Source organism: Rhineura floridana, chromosome 16 (genome assembly GCF_030035675.1).
Source record: "Rhineura floridana isolate rRhiFlo1 chromosome 16, rRhiFlo1.hap2, whole genome shotgun sequence".
NCBI lineage: Eukaryota > Metazoa > Chordata > Lepidosauria > Squamata > Rhineuridae > Rhineura > Rhineura floridana.
Window position 1 is genome coordinate 7818493 of NC_084495.1, and position 18494 is coordinate 7836986.

The window sequence follows — 18494 nt, forward strand, 5'->3', positions numbered from 1 at the left end:
ATTCTATCCGCCAAACAGGATGGCATCGGCTCATATGCATTCTGTATCCACTAGCTACTGCTTTTACTGATCTGTGGGTTTTTTCACTCAAGAAAAAATATTAATATCAATATTTTAAAATATCAATATTTTGAAGGAAATAGATATTTCCTTTAAAAATATCAATATTTCAATGAAAATATTGATATTTTTAAAGGAAATATCGATAATCATTCTTACAATTGATGTTTTAGAGGCAGATTTTTTTAAAAAAAGTCAGTTTTCAAAAATAGCTGCAGAAATTCATTACATTAAAATCCGATCCTCAGCAATTGAGAATAAGCGAATTAATGGAAAATTCGGTACCAAATCCAAATTGGGCTGAATTCCAGCACATCCCTAGTGTGCATGCGTGTGCACACCAGCCTCCTCAACCCGGTGCCCTCCAGATGCTGTTGGACTACAAGTCCCCTGACCACTGGCTATGGGGGATGGGGTTGATGGCAGCTGGAGTCCAACAACCTCTGGAGGGTGCCATGTTGGGGAAGGCTAGGATACACCAAAGGCAATGGTCAGGACTTAATTTGACCTAGCCAGAACTTATTGGAACTGGGCCAGCTTTCAATACCAGGGATAATAACTACAAAATCACTGGGACTAGCATGATGGGAAAGTGCCTCGGAGCATCTACAGAGTGCATTTCTTTTGGTACTGAAAAGTGAGGGGCAAGAATGAAAGACTTTGGCTTCCAGGCAAATTTCATGTTATCCATCCGAAACTGGCAACCACACCCCTGTGTCATATCACTTTCAACTCTCTTTAAAATGACACTGTCCAGCATATAGCTTTTAGAGAGGTATGTTAGTTACATGATGTTACATGCAAGCACATGTACAAGCACTTTCAGGATTGGGCCATTCTGAGTGCAGAGGTGGCAGAGGGAAAGGCTGCTTAAGAATGGTTCCATCACACCATTTAATTTTTTTTTGGAAAAGCTGGAGTGTGCTTCCAGCTTAAAAGCACAGTAATATTTTTCTCCTTTGGACCTAGATTAATAGAGCTGTTACTGGCGTGGATGTGGGTATCATAACCACAGTTGTGCTTTCATGGTTTTGTGAAGTTCCAGGCAATCACTCAGGCACAGAGCTTTGCCTAAAATGTTATTCTTTGAAAGAGAAAGCCAAAAACAGAGAGATAACAGGGGTTGTTGGCTGATGAACTGCTATCTGAAAAGTACACAGTCAGTAACTATTTGTGGCTGTGATTAGAATAAAATCATTAAGAAGTCATCTCCTTAAAAAAACCCACACACAACACCAACCCTTGCTGGTCCTTTATGCTCCTTATGCCACATTCCATTTTGATTGTTACATCCATTTCATTCTGGGCTGAGATCAGATATAACAAAGGAAAATTTCCAGTTGCTTATGGACATCATTTTCCTCCTTTCTGTAAATCTTTTTAAAATATTTCCCCACCCCAACATGTTTACTTACAAGTTTTTTTTCAGAATCATCTCCCGCTGAGGTTTATTTGCCAGCCAAATATAGCAGGCTGCCACAAATTGTGTTCTTCTTCTTTTTCAACCTAGGGTAAACATAGGTTAAAGGACAACTTAGAACTGACGGATGTGCTTCTAAAACTTCTAGTACCTTTCAGAGACAAACATTCACAGATTTATTCCAATGATTTGGGGGGGGGCTTTTGTAATGACTGTGGAAGCTGCTGGGGTGCAGTCACTGAATGATTCTAGGGGGGAAGAGAAATTGACCACAGAGCTGGAAGACACCCTGGAGGTCATCTAGCCCAACCCCTTGTTCATTGCATAATCTGCAGTGCAGGATGCAGCTACAGCGTTCTTGAGAGTTGGTCTCCAGCCTCTGCTTAAATACCTCCAGCAAAGGAAAGGCCATCACTTCCTTGAGGTCTCTCAACTATCTGCTGCCAGAAGCAAATAAATCTAGGTCCCAGTTTCAATCCCCAGCATCTCCAGGTAGGGCTGGAAGAGATGCTCTGCCTGAAACCCTGGACAGCCGCTGCCAGTCAGTGTAGACAGTACTGAGCGAGATGGACCAATGGTCTGGCTCACTATAAGCAATCAAGACTAGTGGCTCTGATGTCAGTAGGGCAGTGAATCCGCTCTGGGTTTTAGTCTGAACTTTCAAGGTGCTGTCCGAGGTGCTGCCATTGGAGCCACCAGTCTCTACTGGGTATAAGGCAGCCACCTCTGTTCCTATGTTTCTGTACCACTGACAAACTCCACTTTTATCGTTTGGGAAGTTGCTGCTCATGTTTAACTGAAATCTGCTTCCATGCAGTTTCTGTTCATTTGTTCCAGTCCTGCCCTCTGGAGCAACAGAGCACAGTCTGCTTCAGCTCCTGTATCACAGCCCTCCAAGATATCTGAAGACCATGATCCTGCACTACCTTCCAATCTTCTCTAACATGTTCAGCCATTCCTCATAGGATTTGATTTCCTATGATGGGTGGTGGAGAATAGGGTAGGGATAGGAGACCTATGTACCTCCAGACGTTGTGGGACTATGACTGCCATCATCCTTGAACATTGGCTATCCTGGCTGAGGATGATGGGATTTGGAGTTCAACCACAACAGGAGAAACTCAGATCCCCCATCCTTGGCCTGTGAAAATCCAGAAAAAATAAGGTGGCAAAGGTGGACACACTTCTGAGCAGGGAACAATTTTGAGGTAGGAAGCTGATAGCAGAAGGCTGTGGGGGAGGGATGATAGTCCCTTAGCAGAAGAACCAAGGTTGAGGGGGGCCAATTCAGTAGATGCCAAAGCAGGCTATCGGAGTTGACATGAGAGTACATGTTAGATGAACCGATTGCCTGAACCGGGATAAAGCAGCTTCGTAAGCTGCTTGAGCAATAGTGAAGACAGCTTGGAATATCAGCCACATGTTGAGGTGTCACTTTCCTGAAATGTAAAACAACATTTCTAGGCCTGACTCCAGGGTGCCAGGATGGTGTCTAATGGGACCCTGGTGGCCAACATCTTAGTTCTCCCAAAATGCAATGCCCTGGAAGTTCCATCATTCAGCAGCATTGTGGGTAAAAACAAACATTTCTTTCTTCATCTATTACATTTATATCCCACCTTTCCTCCCAGGAGCTCAAGGAGACATACGTGGTTCTCCCCTCTCTCCATTTTATCCTCACAACAACCCTATGAGGCAAGTTAGGGTCAGAGACTGTGACTGGCCTAAGGTCACAGCCTTTATGGATGGCTGAGGATTTGAACCCTAGGTCTCCCAGGTCCTAGCCCACCACTCTAACCGCTACACCACATTGCCTCTCTGCCATGTCATTTTACCCACAATGCCCTGGAATGACAGAACATTTGGGTCATTGCATTTTGAGAAAACTAAGATGGCAGCTGTGACTGTGGCCGCAGAGGACCCAGAGTGGAGACCCCAGCAGGTATTGCCATTGGCAGTGGCCCAGGAAGCTGCCTTAACGATGCCTAATGGGAACTGGTGGCTCCAATGTCAGAATTAGGGTGTGATGGCTGCTCCAGGATTGTTTTATTGGATTCTGATGTATAAACAGCACGGACCAAAGACAGTGGGGACTGGTGGCTCCGATGTCAGTGGGGCATTGAATCCGCTCTGAGTTTTAGTCCGGGCTTTCAAGGAGCTCTCCAAGATGTGCAGCCTTGAAAGTTCGAACTAAAACCCAGAGCAAGTTCACTGCCCCACTGACATCAGAGCTACCAGTCCCCACTGCCAAGGACTGAGGTTGGGCTTCTTGTTGCACAGGGAAGGTAATCAGGTTCTAGCTTAGCTTGGGCTGCTGATCCTCCCTTGCATCGTTCCCAACCACCCAACCACTTCCAAACTGGAACCTGAACCTCTTTCCTTCTGGGTTTTGATGGCAGGATGAGAATGACGCTATCTGCTGCCAGGAGCAAATAAATCGGTCCATCTACTGGGCAGATGGCTTTGTGTTTGTCTATTCCATCACGGACTACGACAGCTATCGCGTCATCCGCCCCTTGCACCAGCACATCCGGAAGATCCATCCCAACGCCAACATCCCCCTGCTCCTCATGGCCAACAAAGGGGACCTGCTCCGGGCCAGACAGGTGTCCATGAAAGAAGGCCACCAGTTGGCCAATGAGCTGGGCTGCACTTACTCCGAAGTGTCTGCACGAGAGAGCTGCGAGGGCGTTCATGAGGCCTTTAAGCAGCTGTGTCAGGAGATGAGCAGGTTGATCAGCAGCTGCAATGGGGAGAAGCGGAGGGGGCTCCATCTTGTCCGGCCCAAGTCCCCCAACATGCAGGATTTGAAAAGGCGGCTCAAACAGGCCTTGTCTTCGAAAGGGAAAGTGACCACCACCCTCTGATGGATCTCATCGTAACTGCTGAGCCTGGGCTGGGGTGGAAGAGAAGAGATATAGACCGTTGATATTTATATCTATTTGTGGCAATTTCTTGACAGCATCCTTTTGCAGGAAAGAATTGCTCTGTGAGAAGGTGTCAGATCACAAACTTTCGGAGCTGTGCCCTTTTTGTTCAAAAGGTCCCCAAGAGAGGAGGCATAAAGAGAGGCACCTTAGCAGGTTCTTCATCCACACCATGAGCTTATCTTCCTAACTGGCATGACAAGCAGACATACCAACGAATCAAACTCTGTTGCAGCTGTCTGCCTTGTTCCTCTCCCATGTTTCAGGCAGGCAGTCTACCTTTCCTCCCTACTTTTTTACATGCCATATGTGTGTTTATTCATTTATGTGGTCATCTACTGCCTTTATTAAAAGAAAGAAAGAAAGAAAATACCCATACCCACAAAACATATTAAACAGAGTTGAAAAACTGCTGCGGGGATGGGAGGGATGGTTGTTGACTGCACAGGCTCCAGCCAATACACACTCTTCATGGGTGGATCTTCGCCACATTGAAAACCTACACAACCAGGTTTGGTTTTTTTAGAGCTCACCTTGAAACAGAAAACTACCCAAACTTCATCTCACTTCTGCTGCAATGGTATGTTTGAGAACAGTTCTAGTTTTATCTAGGACAGCATTTACAATTGAACTGAATGATTCATTTAGCACCGTGATCTTCCATGAGAGTGTATAATGAACCAGAGCTTTGCAGTTCATGTCCCCAGTGATCACATTCCAACCCACTCCCACCAATTGGTCCCAAAATCTAAAATACAATATTAAAAAGAATTAAAACGTATTTCAATCACAGGAATAGGATTGGTTCTGAAAACTTCATCTTAGGAGCCGAAGGCCAAGGTAGAGTGGTGTATCTTTAGCATTTGCTGAAAACTATAGCAAAGGTGCCAGACACAGGGAGGAAATTCTGCAAGTTTGGGGATTCCACAGAGCAAGCTCTCTCCCGGGCCACCATCCCCCAAACCTCTGAGGGTGGCAGAACTACTAAGATGGCCTCCTCAGGCCCCCTGCTCATCTCCTGACACAGGCTTCAGGCCTGTGCATGATTTTCACAATAGTGGAGAGCAGGATGCAGGTATGCACCATCTAGCCTGTTGAGCTAATTCAGCCTTCCCCTACCTGGCGCCTGCTAGATGTTTTGGATGACAAGTCCTGTGCTGGCTGGGGCTGATGGCAGTTGCTGCCCAATGCTTCTAGAGGGTGCCAGGCTGGGGAAGTCCAGCCTAATTCATGGTGGACTCATAACTCTTATTTTGTATTGCAGAACTGGGCTGAAATTTTCAGAGGTGCTGAATTTAGAATGTAATGAAGAGCTGTGCTCGATTTTTTCCCCCTCCCTAAGAGGGTCATTTTGCTAAATATTCTCTTACCCTTTCCAGCCCCCTTGGGCCTCAATACTGCCACTGCTTATGGTGAGGACTTTTCCACCCAACCCCACACTGAAACTGTTGGAGAATTTGGCCCTTCCCACCACCACCCAAATAATATTTGGAGCAATGCCTCATTTCTCATTTCAGTTTTGCCACCTGAGAATAGGGTGAAGAATTTTGGGAGGCTGTTTTTGCTCAGTGGGTGCTCAATTTACTTACCAGCTCAATGGAAGCCCAAGCGGCTCAACCATTAATGCCAAGATACATTCAAACTAAGAAAACAGACTTCTCGGGGAAGAAATGCTTGTGTTTAAAGATAATGGGAATGAAAATCAATCTGCATGGGAATGATCATGGAGGATAGGGCTATCCATGGCTAAGTTCTGCCTCCAGTATCAGAGGTGGTATGCCTCTGAATCCCAGTTGCTGGGAATCACAAGTGGTAAGAGTCCTGTTGCACTCAGGTCCTGCTTGTAGGCTTTCTGTAGGCATCTGGTTGGCCATCCTGTGAGAACAGGATGCTGGACTAGCGGGGCCTTTGGGTCAGATACAGTTAAGTCTCATATATTCTTCATTGTTTGGTTTGACATTAGTTTCTCTCCCAGATATATTGCCATGGTTTCGCAAACATAGAGAAGACATCATCGCTAACATCATGTAGCTTTTTAAACTGAAAATTCGGCATCTCAGGATCTAAGAAATTTGTTTGTGAGCCCTAAGAAGCCCAGCTAGCAGGTCATGTATGCCACAGTGTACCTCTAGGTTAGGGATGGGAGACTTGTGACCCTCCACATGTAACTGGACTTCAGCTCCCATTAGCCATGCTGGCTGGGGATGATGGGAGTTGGAATCCAACAACATCTGGAGGATCACATCCCTGTTCAGGGTAGCAAGTCAGTCACCAAAATATACAAGATAGTTACACATCCAGGGTGTTTTTTTGCTTAAACATTGCTAATCAATGTATTGGAGAACAGTGGTGAAGTCTGACATGAGAATATCTGCTTACAGCTCTCCATGTCAACAGAACTGGACTGGCTTAAATGATATATAGATGAAACTCTACACTGTGAGGATGGCAAGACTCTCAGGTGGTTCTCTCAGGTGGTTCTCTTGGCCAAAAAGATATTAAGGATACAGTGAACAAGGGGATACCAAAAAGTGTTAACTCCTCCTAGAGGGTCTCTTCTTCTAATCTTGTTCCTGAACTTTAGATTTTCCTTCCTGTAATACAATCAAGGGAAAACTTTTTAAGTGGTTGCTCTATGAAGGATGAGCTAAGCAATTGGAAACTAACTGTGGAAAGCAACTGGATTTTTTTTAACTTGCTGGGCTGATTTTTCTGCCCAGAAACCCCGAAAAGGCCTCATGCTAAGCTGCACACATTGGGAAAATCAGAAATTAGGCCTGAGTTACAGCCTATATGGCCAGCCGGCCAGCTAACTATAGTGTGAACAGCAGTCTTTCTATTCCTACAGGGCTGTTTTCGTGCTGTTTTTATCATGAAAAATCCACCCTCAGTCAGGGAAAGTGTTGTGAGCAGACTTTTGAGGGCTCTTCCAAATGAGGCTTTTGTTGCACAGTTGCCCTGCCTTATTCACTGAATTTTTCAGAGGGTCCTATTCTGAAATTGCTCCTGTTCTTAAAATAAGCTGTCATTCTTTAAATGGAGGCTGTCACTGTCTGTCATGCCACAGATTTAAAAATGCAGTTTAAAAAATCCTGTAGGTGGTGGTGATGCACCCAATTGCCCCATCCTGTACAGGGCTTGCTGAAATGCCAGGTGAAACCCTGAATGCTGGCATTAGCATTCCTAATTGGAAGGCTGGTAGCTGGAAATGGAGAATACACACTTCTGTTGACCAGCCAAAGGCATATGTAGGGTTGGCCTGTTATACTTTGCTACCTAAGGCAAAGGATGAGATGCCTCCCCTGCCCTCTGCATTCCATGTAGAGAAGCCAGCTGGACAGACGCTTGGACAGGACTGTCAGCACTGGTGACAGGATAGGGCCCTTCAGCACACGTGAGGATAGCAAGCTAGTTAAGGGGGCACAGGACAGGCTTCATCAGTGGTGGCTGGTGCCCATTGAGCCTGGTGGGGCAGAAAGCAGGGAGGCCAATAGTAGGTGGAACCAAAGTCAATGACAGGCAGAGCCAAGGAATTCTAGTTCAGTCCCCATGCGCCTCCTTGGTGAGTTCTCCAAGGGCAACACCAGTTGCTGGAAACCATGGGGGGAGGGGAAGAGTGCTCTTGTGCTCAGGTCCTGCTTGTGGGCTTCCCGTGGGCATCTGGTTGGCCACTGTGAGATCAGGATGCTGGACTAGATGGGCCACTGGCCTGATCCAGCAGCCAGGCTTTTCTGAGTTCTTATAATACTGAGACTAAGGAGGACAGGCAGCTGACAGTCAGGCCACCTCTGGCGTGGCTGTTAAGTAAGAAGCCAGGCAAGTGGGGGCTGTCTGAGGGCAGAGTGAGGTTGGTGGCCTAACATTTGCCCTAACATACCAGCTTCCACTGGGCATCATGGTGCACACAGTTCTATCCTCCCATGGGGGAAGTGCCTAGGAGCTCAGGAAGAACAGCTGATGGGCTGCTGCCACTGTCCTCTGGCATCTGACTCCTGAAGGGATTGCAGTAGCACAGTGGCAAATTCAGAAGTGCCAGGTCCCTTTATGTTGGTCACAGTCATACCTCCCCTCCCCCCCTTTTTTGCTGCTTGGTTGAGAATGAGATCCTTGCTAATGCCTTCTTCCACAACAACAGATATCACTAGGAGCCAATCAGCATGAAAGGAGAGTGTTAGCTGCTGAGAAGAGTCTTCTCAGCGGCTGACTCACCTCCTTTCAACATTCTGATTGGCTCCAATCAGCAGGATAGAACAAGGAAGCATGTTAGAAGACTCTTCTTAGTGGCCAAAGCACTCCTCTTTCGTGCTGATTGCCTCATAGGATGCTGGAGACATAGGGACCCTGCTGGGACCCTGCTTCCAAAAAAGGAAGGGGTCGAAGACCTCCCGAATACCCTGCATGACTACACCCCTGGGAAGTTGTCTCACTCTGCCTAAAGGTACAGCCAGCCCTGGACCCAAGACCAGCCCAACGATTCCATCCTGCCTGCCACTTTAGAGGGGATGGTGTTGCATAGATGTAGCTAGAACAAAAGAAGAAGAAAAGATGATGAAAATATGGGAACAATTAAATTTGCTTTAGATCATAACACATGGCAAAACATCTGAAATGTTGAGCAAAACTTGAGTATAGAGTATCTTCTATGTGTTGATGGAAAAAGAAACACATCCCTGAAAAGAGCTCACTGGTCCTTTGGAGAAGGACCAGTACATTCCGCATACAGAAGACAATAGGAAAGAACTTTAATACGGGCAATTCTGTTCTCATGCATTTAAGTGTAAAACAAGGAAAAGGCTTGCCATTTCAGAAGGAATGCTCTGCCCATAGAGATTCAGCAGCCATCTCCTTCTGTTTTGACTTTTAAATGCCTGCTGAAAAGTTTTCGATGCTGCCAGGTTTATGCAGGCACTTAAGATATCTTTCTGCAATAGCTAATGATTTCTTATTGTAAAAATGTAATGGTTTTATTGTATATATAGATATGATTGTTGTCTTTTTTTATGAATAGTGGTATACAAATATTTTTATAAATAAAGACATAAGCTAAACTAGGCAAGCCTTTCCCAACTTGGCGTCCTCCAGATGATGTTGGACAAGTCCCATCATCCCTGACCATTGGCTACGGTGTCTGGGACTGATAGGAGTTCTGGTCCAAAAGATTTGGAGGGTACCAGGCTGGAGAAGGCTGGTGTAGGGGAATAAAAGGAACAGTGCCTTCAAAGGGATCCATGCATAACAGTATTAGTAGGTAGTGGTCAGTAGCCTAGAGCTGGGGCTGATGGGCGCTGTAGTCCAAAACAACTGGAAGGCACCAGGTTAGGGACTTAACTCTTAACAGAACCAATGACAACTTGATAATCAATTATTTTAGCCATCATTATCAATGGGAGAGCTCGCCAAACTTTAACTCAGAATTCCACCCTCCAAGCCGGTAATTTTTTAGAGACAATGCAACGGCTTGCAAATAAGTATGTTCCTATTTTTGTAAGCTCTCCCTTTCTACAAAATGATAAGAGGGGGGAGAGAAGTTGCAGGTGCATGTGTGAAAGGCGGAGAGCCAAATGAAGAGAAGGAAAAGGAAAGTAATTTGGAGGGGAAGGGCTCCACTGGGGCAAATGGGACACTGCCCCATCATCCTCAGTCTGCCTTCAGCCAGCCTCCCTTCCTGCCTTCTCACAATCTGTTCCTGGCTGTCTGCTTCCCTCTCCTTAATCTCAGTGTTGCTCTTGTAAAACTCAGAAGGGGAGAGGAGGAGGATGGGAATAAAACTAGACTTAGTTGGCTCTGGTTGTACCTGCTCACGGCCTCTCTATCTTCTGCCCCACACCAGCCACTGGTGGGGAATGGGGAGGGCAGTGGAGATGGGCAAGAGGGTACTCTCATCCACTCAGATCAAAATCCAAGCTGGAGGAGAGGTGCGGGCTTGTTGAAGCTTCAGTTTTGAAGTTGGCTTTAACGATTCTCCAACGTTTGTTTCCTGAATCTGGTTTGGGTGAACGTTTGGGTCAATATCTCTGGTTGAATTTCATTGTATTACATTTATATCCTGCCTCTCCTCCAAGGAGCTCAAGGTGGCATGCATGATTCCCTGTGTTTCTCCATTTTATCCTCACAACAACCCTGTGGGGTGTGGTGGCAGGTTAGGCTGAGAGAAAGTGACTAACCCAAGATCACCCAGTGGGTTTCATGGCCAAATGGGGATTTGAATTTGGGTCTCCCAGGTCCTAGTCTAGCACTCTAGCCACGACACCCATTGAGCCCATTTGCTACTTCTAGGCTATGGTCACACTAATCGCCTACAGCAAAGTGTTTCCATCAGCCACGCATGGAGGGCAACGGATTGATCTCCCAATCAGTTGTAAAATCTGTTTGAATCTGAAATTTAAAAAATGCACTCAAGCTGCCCCACCAGGTTTTACATGAAAAAGCGAAGGATTTGACTAGCTTCATGTGCCCCCATTTTCAGGAGGTAGAGACAACAATTGAGTCATGTCCTGATCTAGGCCACATTCACACTATGCATTTATTCCACTATGATTCCACTTTAAACAGTCATGGCTTCCACCAAAGGATCCTGGGGACTGTAGTTTGTTAAGGGTGCTTATTCTCCGCACAGAGCTACAATTCTCAGTGGTTTAACAATCAACCTCTCTTCTCAAGGAACTCTGGTGATTGTTTAAAGAGGAATCATAGTGGAATAAATGTACACAAACACATACCTATAGTCCACCTTTCACTGAACGGTCCTAGGAAGGGTTATAAAAATTGTTGTTGTTGTTCTGTGCCTTTCAATTTGATTACAACTTATGGTGACCCTATGAATCAGTGACCTCCAAAAGCATCTGTCATGAGGCACCCTGTTCAGATCTTGTAAGTTCAAGTCTGTGGCTTCCTTTATGGAATCAATCCATCCCTTGTTTGGCCTTCCTCTTTTTCCACTCCCTTGTTTTTTCCCAGCATTATTGTCTTTTCTAGTGAATCATGTCTTCTCATGATGTGTCCAAAGTGATTCATCATTTTAGCTTCTAGTGGCAGTTCTGGTTTAATTTGTTCTGACACCCAATTATTTCTTTTTCGCAGTCCATAGTATGAGTAATTTCAAATGAGTTGATTTTTCTCTTATCCGCTTTTTTCACTGTCCAACTTTCACATCCATACATAGAGATCAGCAATACCGTGGTCTGAATGATCCTGACTTTAATGTTCAGTCATACATCTTTGCATTTAGGAACTTTTCTAGTTCTCTCATAGCGGCCCTCCCCAGTCCTAGCCTTCTTCTGATTTCTTGACTATTGTCTCCATTTTGATTAATGACTGTGCCGAGGTATTGATAATCCTTGACAAGTACAATGTCCTCATTGTCAACTTTAAAGTCACATAAATCTTCTGTTGTCATTACTTTTGTTTTTTTGACATTCAGCTGTAGTCCTGCTTTTGTGCTTTCCTCTTTAACTTTCATCAGCATTCGTTTCAAATCATTACTGGTTTCTGCTAGTAGTATGGTATCATCTGCATATCTTAAATTATGTCTTCCTCCAATTTTCACACCTCCTTCATCTTGGTCCAATCCTGCTTTTCGTATGATATGTTCTGCGTACAGATTAAACACGGTGATAAAATACACCCCTGTCTCACACCCTTTCTGATTCGGAACCAATTGGTTTCTCCATATTCTGTCCTTACAGTAGCTTCTTGTCCAGAGTATAGGTTGCGCATCAGGAGAATCAGATGCTGTGGCACCCCCATTTCTTTTAAAGCATTCCATAGTTTTTCATGATCTACACAGTCAAAGGCTTTGCTGTAATCTATAAAGCACAGGGTGATTTTCTTCTGAAATTCATTGGTCCATTCCATTATGCAACGTATGTTTGCAATATGATCTCTGGTGTCTCTTCCCTTTCTTGGACGTCTGGCATTTCTCGCTCCATATATGGTAAGAGCCTTTGTTGTAGAATCTTGAGCATTACTTTACTTGCATGGGATATTAAGGCAATAGTTCGATAATTACTGCATTCCCTGGAATCCCCTTTCTTTGCAATTGAGATGTATACTGAACACTTCTAGTCTGTGCGCTATTGTTTAGTTTTCCATATTTCTTGACAGATTTTAGTCAAAATTTGGACAGATTCTCAGTAGCTTGTAGCAGCTCTATTGGTATGCCATTGTTAGGTCCAAACCCAACACGCAAGCCGCCCATCTATTCCTGGTGATTTGTTTCTTCCACATATTTTAAGAGCAGCTTTCACCTCACATTCTAAAATTTCTGGTTCTTCATCTGTCATCCTTGCATCTCTTTTATAGAGTGCTTCAGTGTATTGCTTCCATCTTCCTTTTATTTCATGTTGGTCAGTCAGTGTGTTTCCCTGTTGATTATTCAACATCCCTATTCGTTTAAATTTCTCTTTCATTTCTCTTATCTTTTAGAAAAGGGCTCTTGTTCTTCCCTTTTTGTTGTCCTTTTCTATTTCTATACAATAACCATTGGAATAGTTCTCTTTGTCCTTACATACTAGTCGCTGTATAGTTGCATTTAGGGTTCTATCTCCTCTTGCTCTTGCTTTCCTTCTCTCTTTAATCATTTTAGAATCAACCACTGAGGATTTTCTTTGTTTTTAACTAGAAGTATTCTTTTTGCATTCTTCTCTGACTTCAATCTATAGTTCTTCTGGTTCTCTGTCAACCTAGCTGAAAGCCTCAAACCTGTTTCTTATTTGATCTTTATATTCTTCTGGGATGTTATTTAAATTATGATCGCTTTGTTGTTCTTCTTTAGCTTTACTCTGATTTTCGATACGATCAGGTCATGATCTGTACCACAGTCTGCTCCTGGTCATGTTTTCGCAGAAAGTATGGGACTTCTCCATCCTCTGCTACCAATTATATAATTGATTTGATTCCTATATTGACCATTTGGTGATGTCCACGTGTACAGTCATTTCAGTTGCTTAAAAATGTGTTTGCAAGAAACAAATTATTGGCTTCACCTAATTCAATGTCTTTCTCCTGCTTCATTTCTGTCTCCTAAGCCCCATTTCCCCACAATTCCTAGTTCTTTTCTGTTCCCTACTTTTGCATTCCAGTCCCCCATAATTATCAGCACATCTTGCTTTGGTGTGTGATCAATTTCTTCCTGTACTTCTGCGTAAAATCTCTCCAGTTCCTCTTCTTCTGCCTTTGCCGTTGGAGCATAGACTTGGATGATGGTTATGTTAATAGGTTTCCTATTTAATCTCATTATCACTCACTCAGACCTTGCATTGTAGCTCCTAATTGCTTTTGCTACATCACTTCTCACTATTAAAGCAATCCCATTTCTTCTTAATTTCTCATTTCCTGCATAAAATACTGTTTAGTTGCCTGACTGAAAATGTCCCATTCCTGTCCATTTTAATTCATTCACGCCAATTATTGTAATGTTGATACGTTCCATTTCTTGCTTGACAATTTCTAACTTTCCCTGGTTCATGCTTCTCACATTCCATGTTCTTATTGTGTGCATTGTACAACTCCAGACTCTCCTTTTGCATCTGTGCACATCAGCCTCTGAGCTTCCTTTCAGATTTGACCCAGCTGCAGCTTTAGTCACAGTGCTACTCGTCCTTCCCCAGTAGCTCGATGAGTGCCTTCTGACCTGGAGGGTCTCATCTTCCAGCACTATCTCGTGTTGCATTTTGGATACTCTGTTCATAGGGTTTTCATAGTAAGAGATACTCAGAGATGGTTTACCATTGTCTTCCTCTGAGTTTGGATGCATCTTAGTCTGGTGTCTCAGCTTGGATTTCATTAAAATCTTAAAATAAAACCAAAAAAGTAACCAATTTGTCTGTTCCACCTCTCTTTTCTGAAAATTACGGTACAAGTTGCCAGGCAAACTCTGTCCTTCTTTACCCTAAAACCTTGGTCGGATCAGCTCGAGTGCGTTCTTTTTAATTCATCTTCTCAACTGATTGGTAGATCAATCCATTGCCCCTCCAGGTATGGCCAATGGAAATGCTTTGCGGTAGGCTCAGACAGATACAGTGATTGGCCCAAAGCTTTGCTGTGCGTGGTCTTAAAAGGTCTGAAGACAGCAATGGGGAACAGAGAATGCTGGCCAGCTGAGGGCAAAATTGCTTCCAAACGCAGCCTGAGAAACCATCCTGGCTGCTTTTCAAGCATCTAGTGTGCCCACAGCCACTCACTCAACCAAAGGTCTTAGTAAAGATGGTGGCGCATCTTGACCATTTGTCAAAAAGCATGTACTAATGGTGCAAGATAGAGGCGTGGTCATTCCACAACTTGGGGATCACCACAGAGGAGAACCTCTCATGCGCCACTGCCCCTCAAATCACAACAGGTTTGCCAACAGGGCACCCCCTTTTATCTTAACCCTCAAGCATGTGAGAGGAGACACTCCTTCAGATATTTGGGGCCCAAGTTGTTAGGGAATGGCTGGGGGAATGACGTGGGGGGGGGAGAAAGAGAAAGGCAAACCAGCTAGAAAGACTAGGGGTGTAACCTGCATGGAATCCCTTTTTGTTTGTTTCTTTGTGAAACCTTGGATCATCTGATGCATTCTACATTTATTGCTAGCAATTCTACACGTAACATCCTTGCCTGATTTGGATGACAATATTTACCCTTTGCCTGATATAACTGCTCATTTCAGGGGAAGATATTATTTGATTCGGCTCTTGCTCTCTGAATGCTTTCATCCACGCTTGACTCATACAAACAGTTTTCATTTGCCTATGAAGAGAAAGATGAGAAGGTTCAGGATTTTAACAAGGACCATTTTTCAAATTATTCAACACCTCGTAATTTTTATGCACCCCATTATTACAGTTCGTGACTGGCAATTTTTGGAGCTGCTGGTAGTGCACAATAGCGAGTGAAATGCCTACCACATGGTAACTGTGCTGATTGTTGCACACCTTCTAGAACCTCTTAAGCCGGGCAGTTTTTGCTCCTTTCTTTAGTATGAGGTGTGTTGGTTGCTGGCCATGCACATAGGTCTGAGAGTGTTACTAATGTCACAAGGCATTGGTGGCTTCTTAAAAACAGAGAAAAGCAGGGAAATTTCCCATGAACATTTTGGGTGGGTTGGTGGAGGCTCTTTACTAGACGGCAGAGTACAGGAACACCAAATAGTTTTTCCATTTCTCTCTGCTGTCTACAGAGAACAAGTTTGCAGAAGTGCAAAGTGATATTATACAAGGTGGTTAGCAGAGGGGTTGTTAGCAGGAAGTCCCTTGTTCTAATATTGCCTTTGTCATGGGCTCAATATGTTCAAGCCACTCTCCCACAACAACTGCAGTCTGCAGTATAGGGATGGACTTGCCTTTAGGGATGGACAGATCTATCTATTTCAGTTTCTTTCCATTTCTATTTTTTCCCCAGTCTTAAGATCAGTCCTCTACATTTTCACATCAGCTTGTGAATATCTTTTTTTGGTCCTCATGATAATTCATCATTACCCATTAGCTGTCCATTCTGGTTTTGTTGTAAAAAGCCCTACACAGCTTGGGACCAGGATACCTGAAACACCATCTCATCCCTTATATACCTAGTCAATCACTGCGCTCTGCAGGTGAGGGCCTCTTGCAGATACCCTCATCAGGAGGTTCATTCCGCACAACATAGGAAGCAGACCTTTAGTGTTGTGGCACCTACCCTTTGGAAGTCCCTCCCCTTAAATATTAGACAGACACCATCTCTGTTGTCTTTTCGGCACCTACTAAAGACCTTCCTCTTTCAACAAGCCTTTGTAAGTAGAGACCTTATCCCAGTCTGCATCTGTGTTGGAATTGCTTTTAAAGTTCTTTTAAAAGCTTTTTAAAAAATATGTCTAAAGATGTTTTTGTTTTAATATTTTTTTAAGATGTTTTGTTTTAATATATTTTAAAGTATGTTTTAGAGTGTTTTGGTGTCTTTGTTTGCCACCCTGAGCTCCTACTGAATAAATAAATCATTTTAGTGTGCATTTTAGTGTGCATGCAATTTTGGCTAATCTAATGCATTTTTGTATGTTATTTTCACTAATATATGCATTAGATGTGCATTTTCCCCTCATTCCTACATTTTAAAAAACCTGCTATTTGGTTGAAGAACTGCAACAGAATTAGGAAGAGGTGTGATTTTTTAGGATAACTGTGTTTTGGGTCTCACATTGTTTCAGGAAGTGTGAGGTAATTTTGCATTAACTGAAACCAATTTCTCCCTCACCCCTAGTTGCCTAACAGGATTGCTATAAGGATTACAACTAGATAATGCACGCGAAGCACCTAAAAATGTGATACAAATGTCAAGTAGTATTATAATTGAAAAACTTGAACTGGCTGAATTTTAAGGGTCACGTCATGGGCTCTTTAACCAGGAAAGGCAATGCATGAAATGAAAGCCTCAGCTAATGATTATCACCACATGACAATAGACAATTGGGGAAATGGCCAGGAGAAAAATAAACAAGGCAGGGAGAAAAAAGGGAGTGGGCGGAGAATGAGGAACCTTGTACAAAATTAGTAAGCCAGCATGCCAGAAAAGGGTTTCAGCCCCGCTGGAAGAGTAAGAGGAGTGCGTCTAACCCTGAAGCATTTCCTGCTCTGAGGATGAGAGCGTGACTTTTGCCCTGCACATGGTTCCCACGCTTCTCTGCACCCTGCTCCTTGCTGCGTTCCCTCCCCCTTCCTTTCTTCTTGAGAGTGTTTCTGTCTGAACACAGACTGACCTCCTAATGTCACGTAAAGCACATCCAGCAGTTTTTGGAAGAGAATACCATTTAGGGTCAACGATGATTATTCCATAATGGTTAAAGGCCGCTCACATTTGACAGGCGTTTAGGGGAAAGAGGGGAGGGCTAGTCCACTCCTTTCTCCATCCTAATTCTCCTCCCCCTCTTTTCCAACCCAGAAGCTGATTTTGGAGGGCAAAAAGAGGCTCTGCTCTGCAGTGCCTTCTTCATTTCCATCCCTCCAAAACCCGGCACCTCTGTCATGAGAGTGAGGGGGGCAGAGAGAGATATTATTGGAATATTTCCCCCTCCCTCACAACTATTGAGCTGCCTTCACGAGTGTGTGTTGCTTTAATTTCTACCTCCCCTGAACATGGAGTTCCTGATAGGTGGGGTTGCCAACTGTCCTCCCTACTCTGCCATGGAACAACAGTGTATCCCAACCACATTGACCCTTGACTTGACTTCTCTCAATAGCAATAGGTTAAAGCCATAACCTCAGGAAACTTTTGAGACAGGGCTGCTCCAGGTGAACCCGGTGGAATGAGGAGACTTTGTTCCCCTCCACACTGAACATCAAATCAAAAGCCATTGGGTTTTTCTGTGGTTTGGAGGGGAGAGGGGATTAGAGTTTCTTCCCTGTGCAAACTTCTGCCTTCAATTAGCCTCCTGTTGTGTTGGACACATAAGGATTGGCGCTCATGAGACTGATTTATTTTGTTTAAGGTATTTATTTATGTATTTGTTTATTGCAACTATATTTGCTTATTACAAATGTAAAATACCTAAATAAAGAAATGGATAAATAAAACCAAGGAGGGGAACAACATCAAGTCATCAAGGAAACAACATCATATATTAAAACAAATAACAAATCAATGAATTAGTTTAACAAGTAAATTTTATTTAAATTTTTGTCGCTTTACGCTTCAAAGAATCTCCAAGCACTATCCAAAATAGGAATCAGATAAGACAGAATATGCAATATTGGGCTGTATCCACCGCCAGTTGCAGTCAGAGTAGAGGCCTTGAAATTAATGGGTACAACTAAGTTAGGCTCATGAATGTGAATGTTGGCTAGGACCCTCTATATAAGGCTGGTAGATGTATCTGATAGATGGAATAATCCTCCTGCTATCTTCTCTTGTATATGTGCTTCAAATTTATGAACAGTGGCTACCACAAGGGCCTCAGGGATCCGTCCCTAGAGCACTTGATGCAGGCTCCTTGGTTAAGCTAAGCAGGTGCAAGGCCAGTCTGATGCTAGAAGGAAGACCTGGGAAGCCCACATGCTTTTTTGAACTTGCATTTTGGTCAAAATTGGCTTTTGTTTATTCTACACTGTTCCACCCAATATTGCCACCCAAAGTTGCTTATC

General features: G+C 43.9%; 1 protein-coding gene across 1 annotated transcript in view; it reads left to right on the forward strand.

The window, feature by feature from the left end:
• The window catches only part of LOC133371505 (ras-like protein family member 11A-like), a 49679-nt gene extending 36894 nt beyond the window's left edge, over positions 1–12785 (forward strand). The window contains exon 7 of the mRNA XM_061599037.1: positions 3880–12785. Coding sequence (XP_061455021.1) covers positions 3880–4347 — 468 coding nt within the window. The 3' untranslated portion in view covers positions 4348–12785. The remainder of the gene's footprint in view (positions 1–3879) is intronic.
• Positions 12786–18494: the final 5709 nt, after the last annotated feature.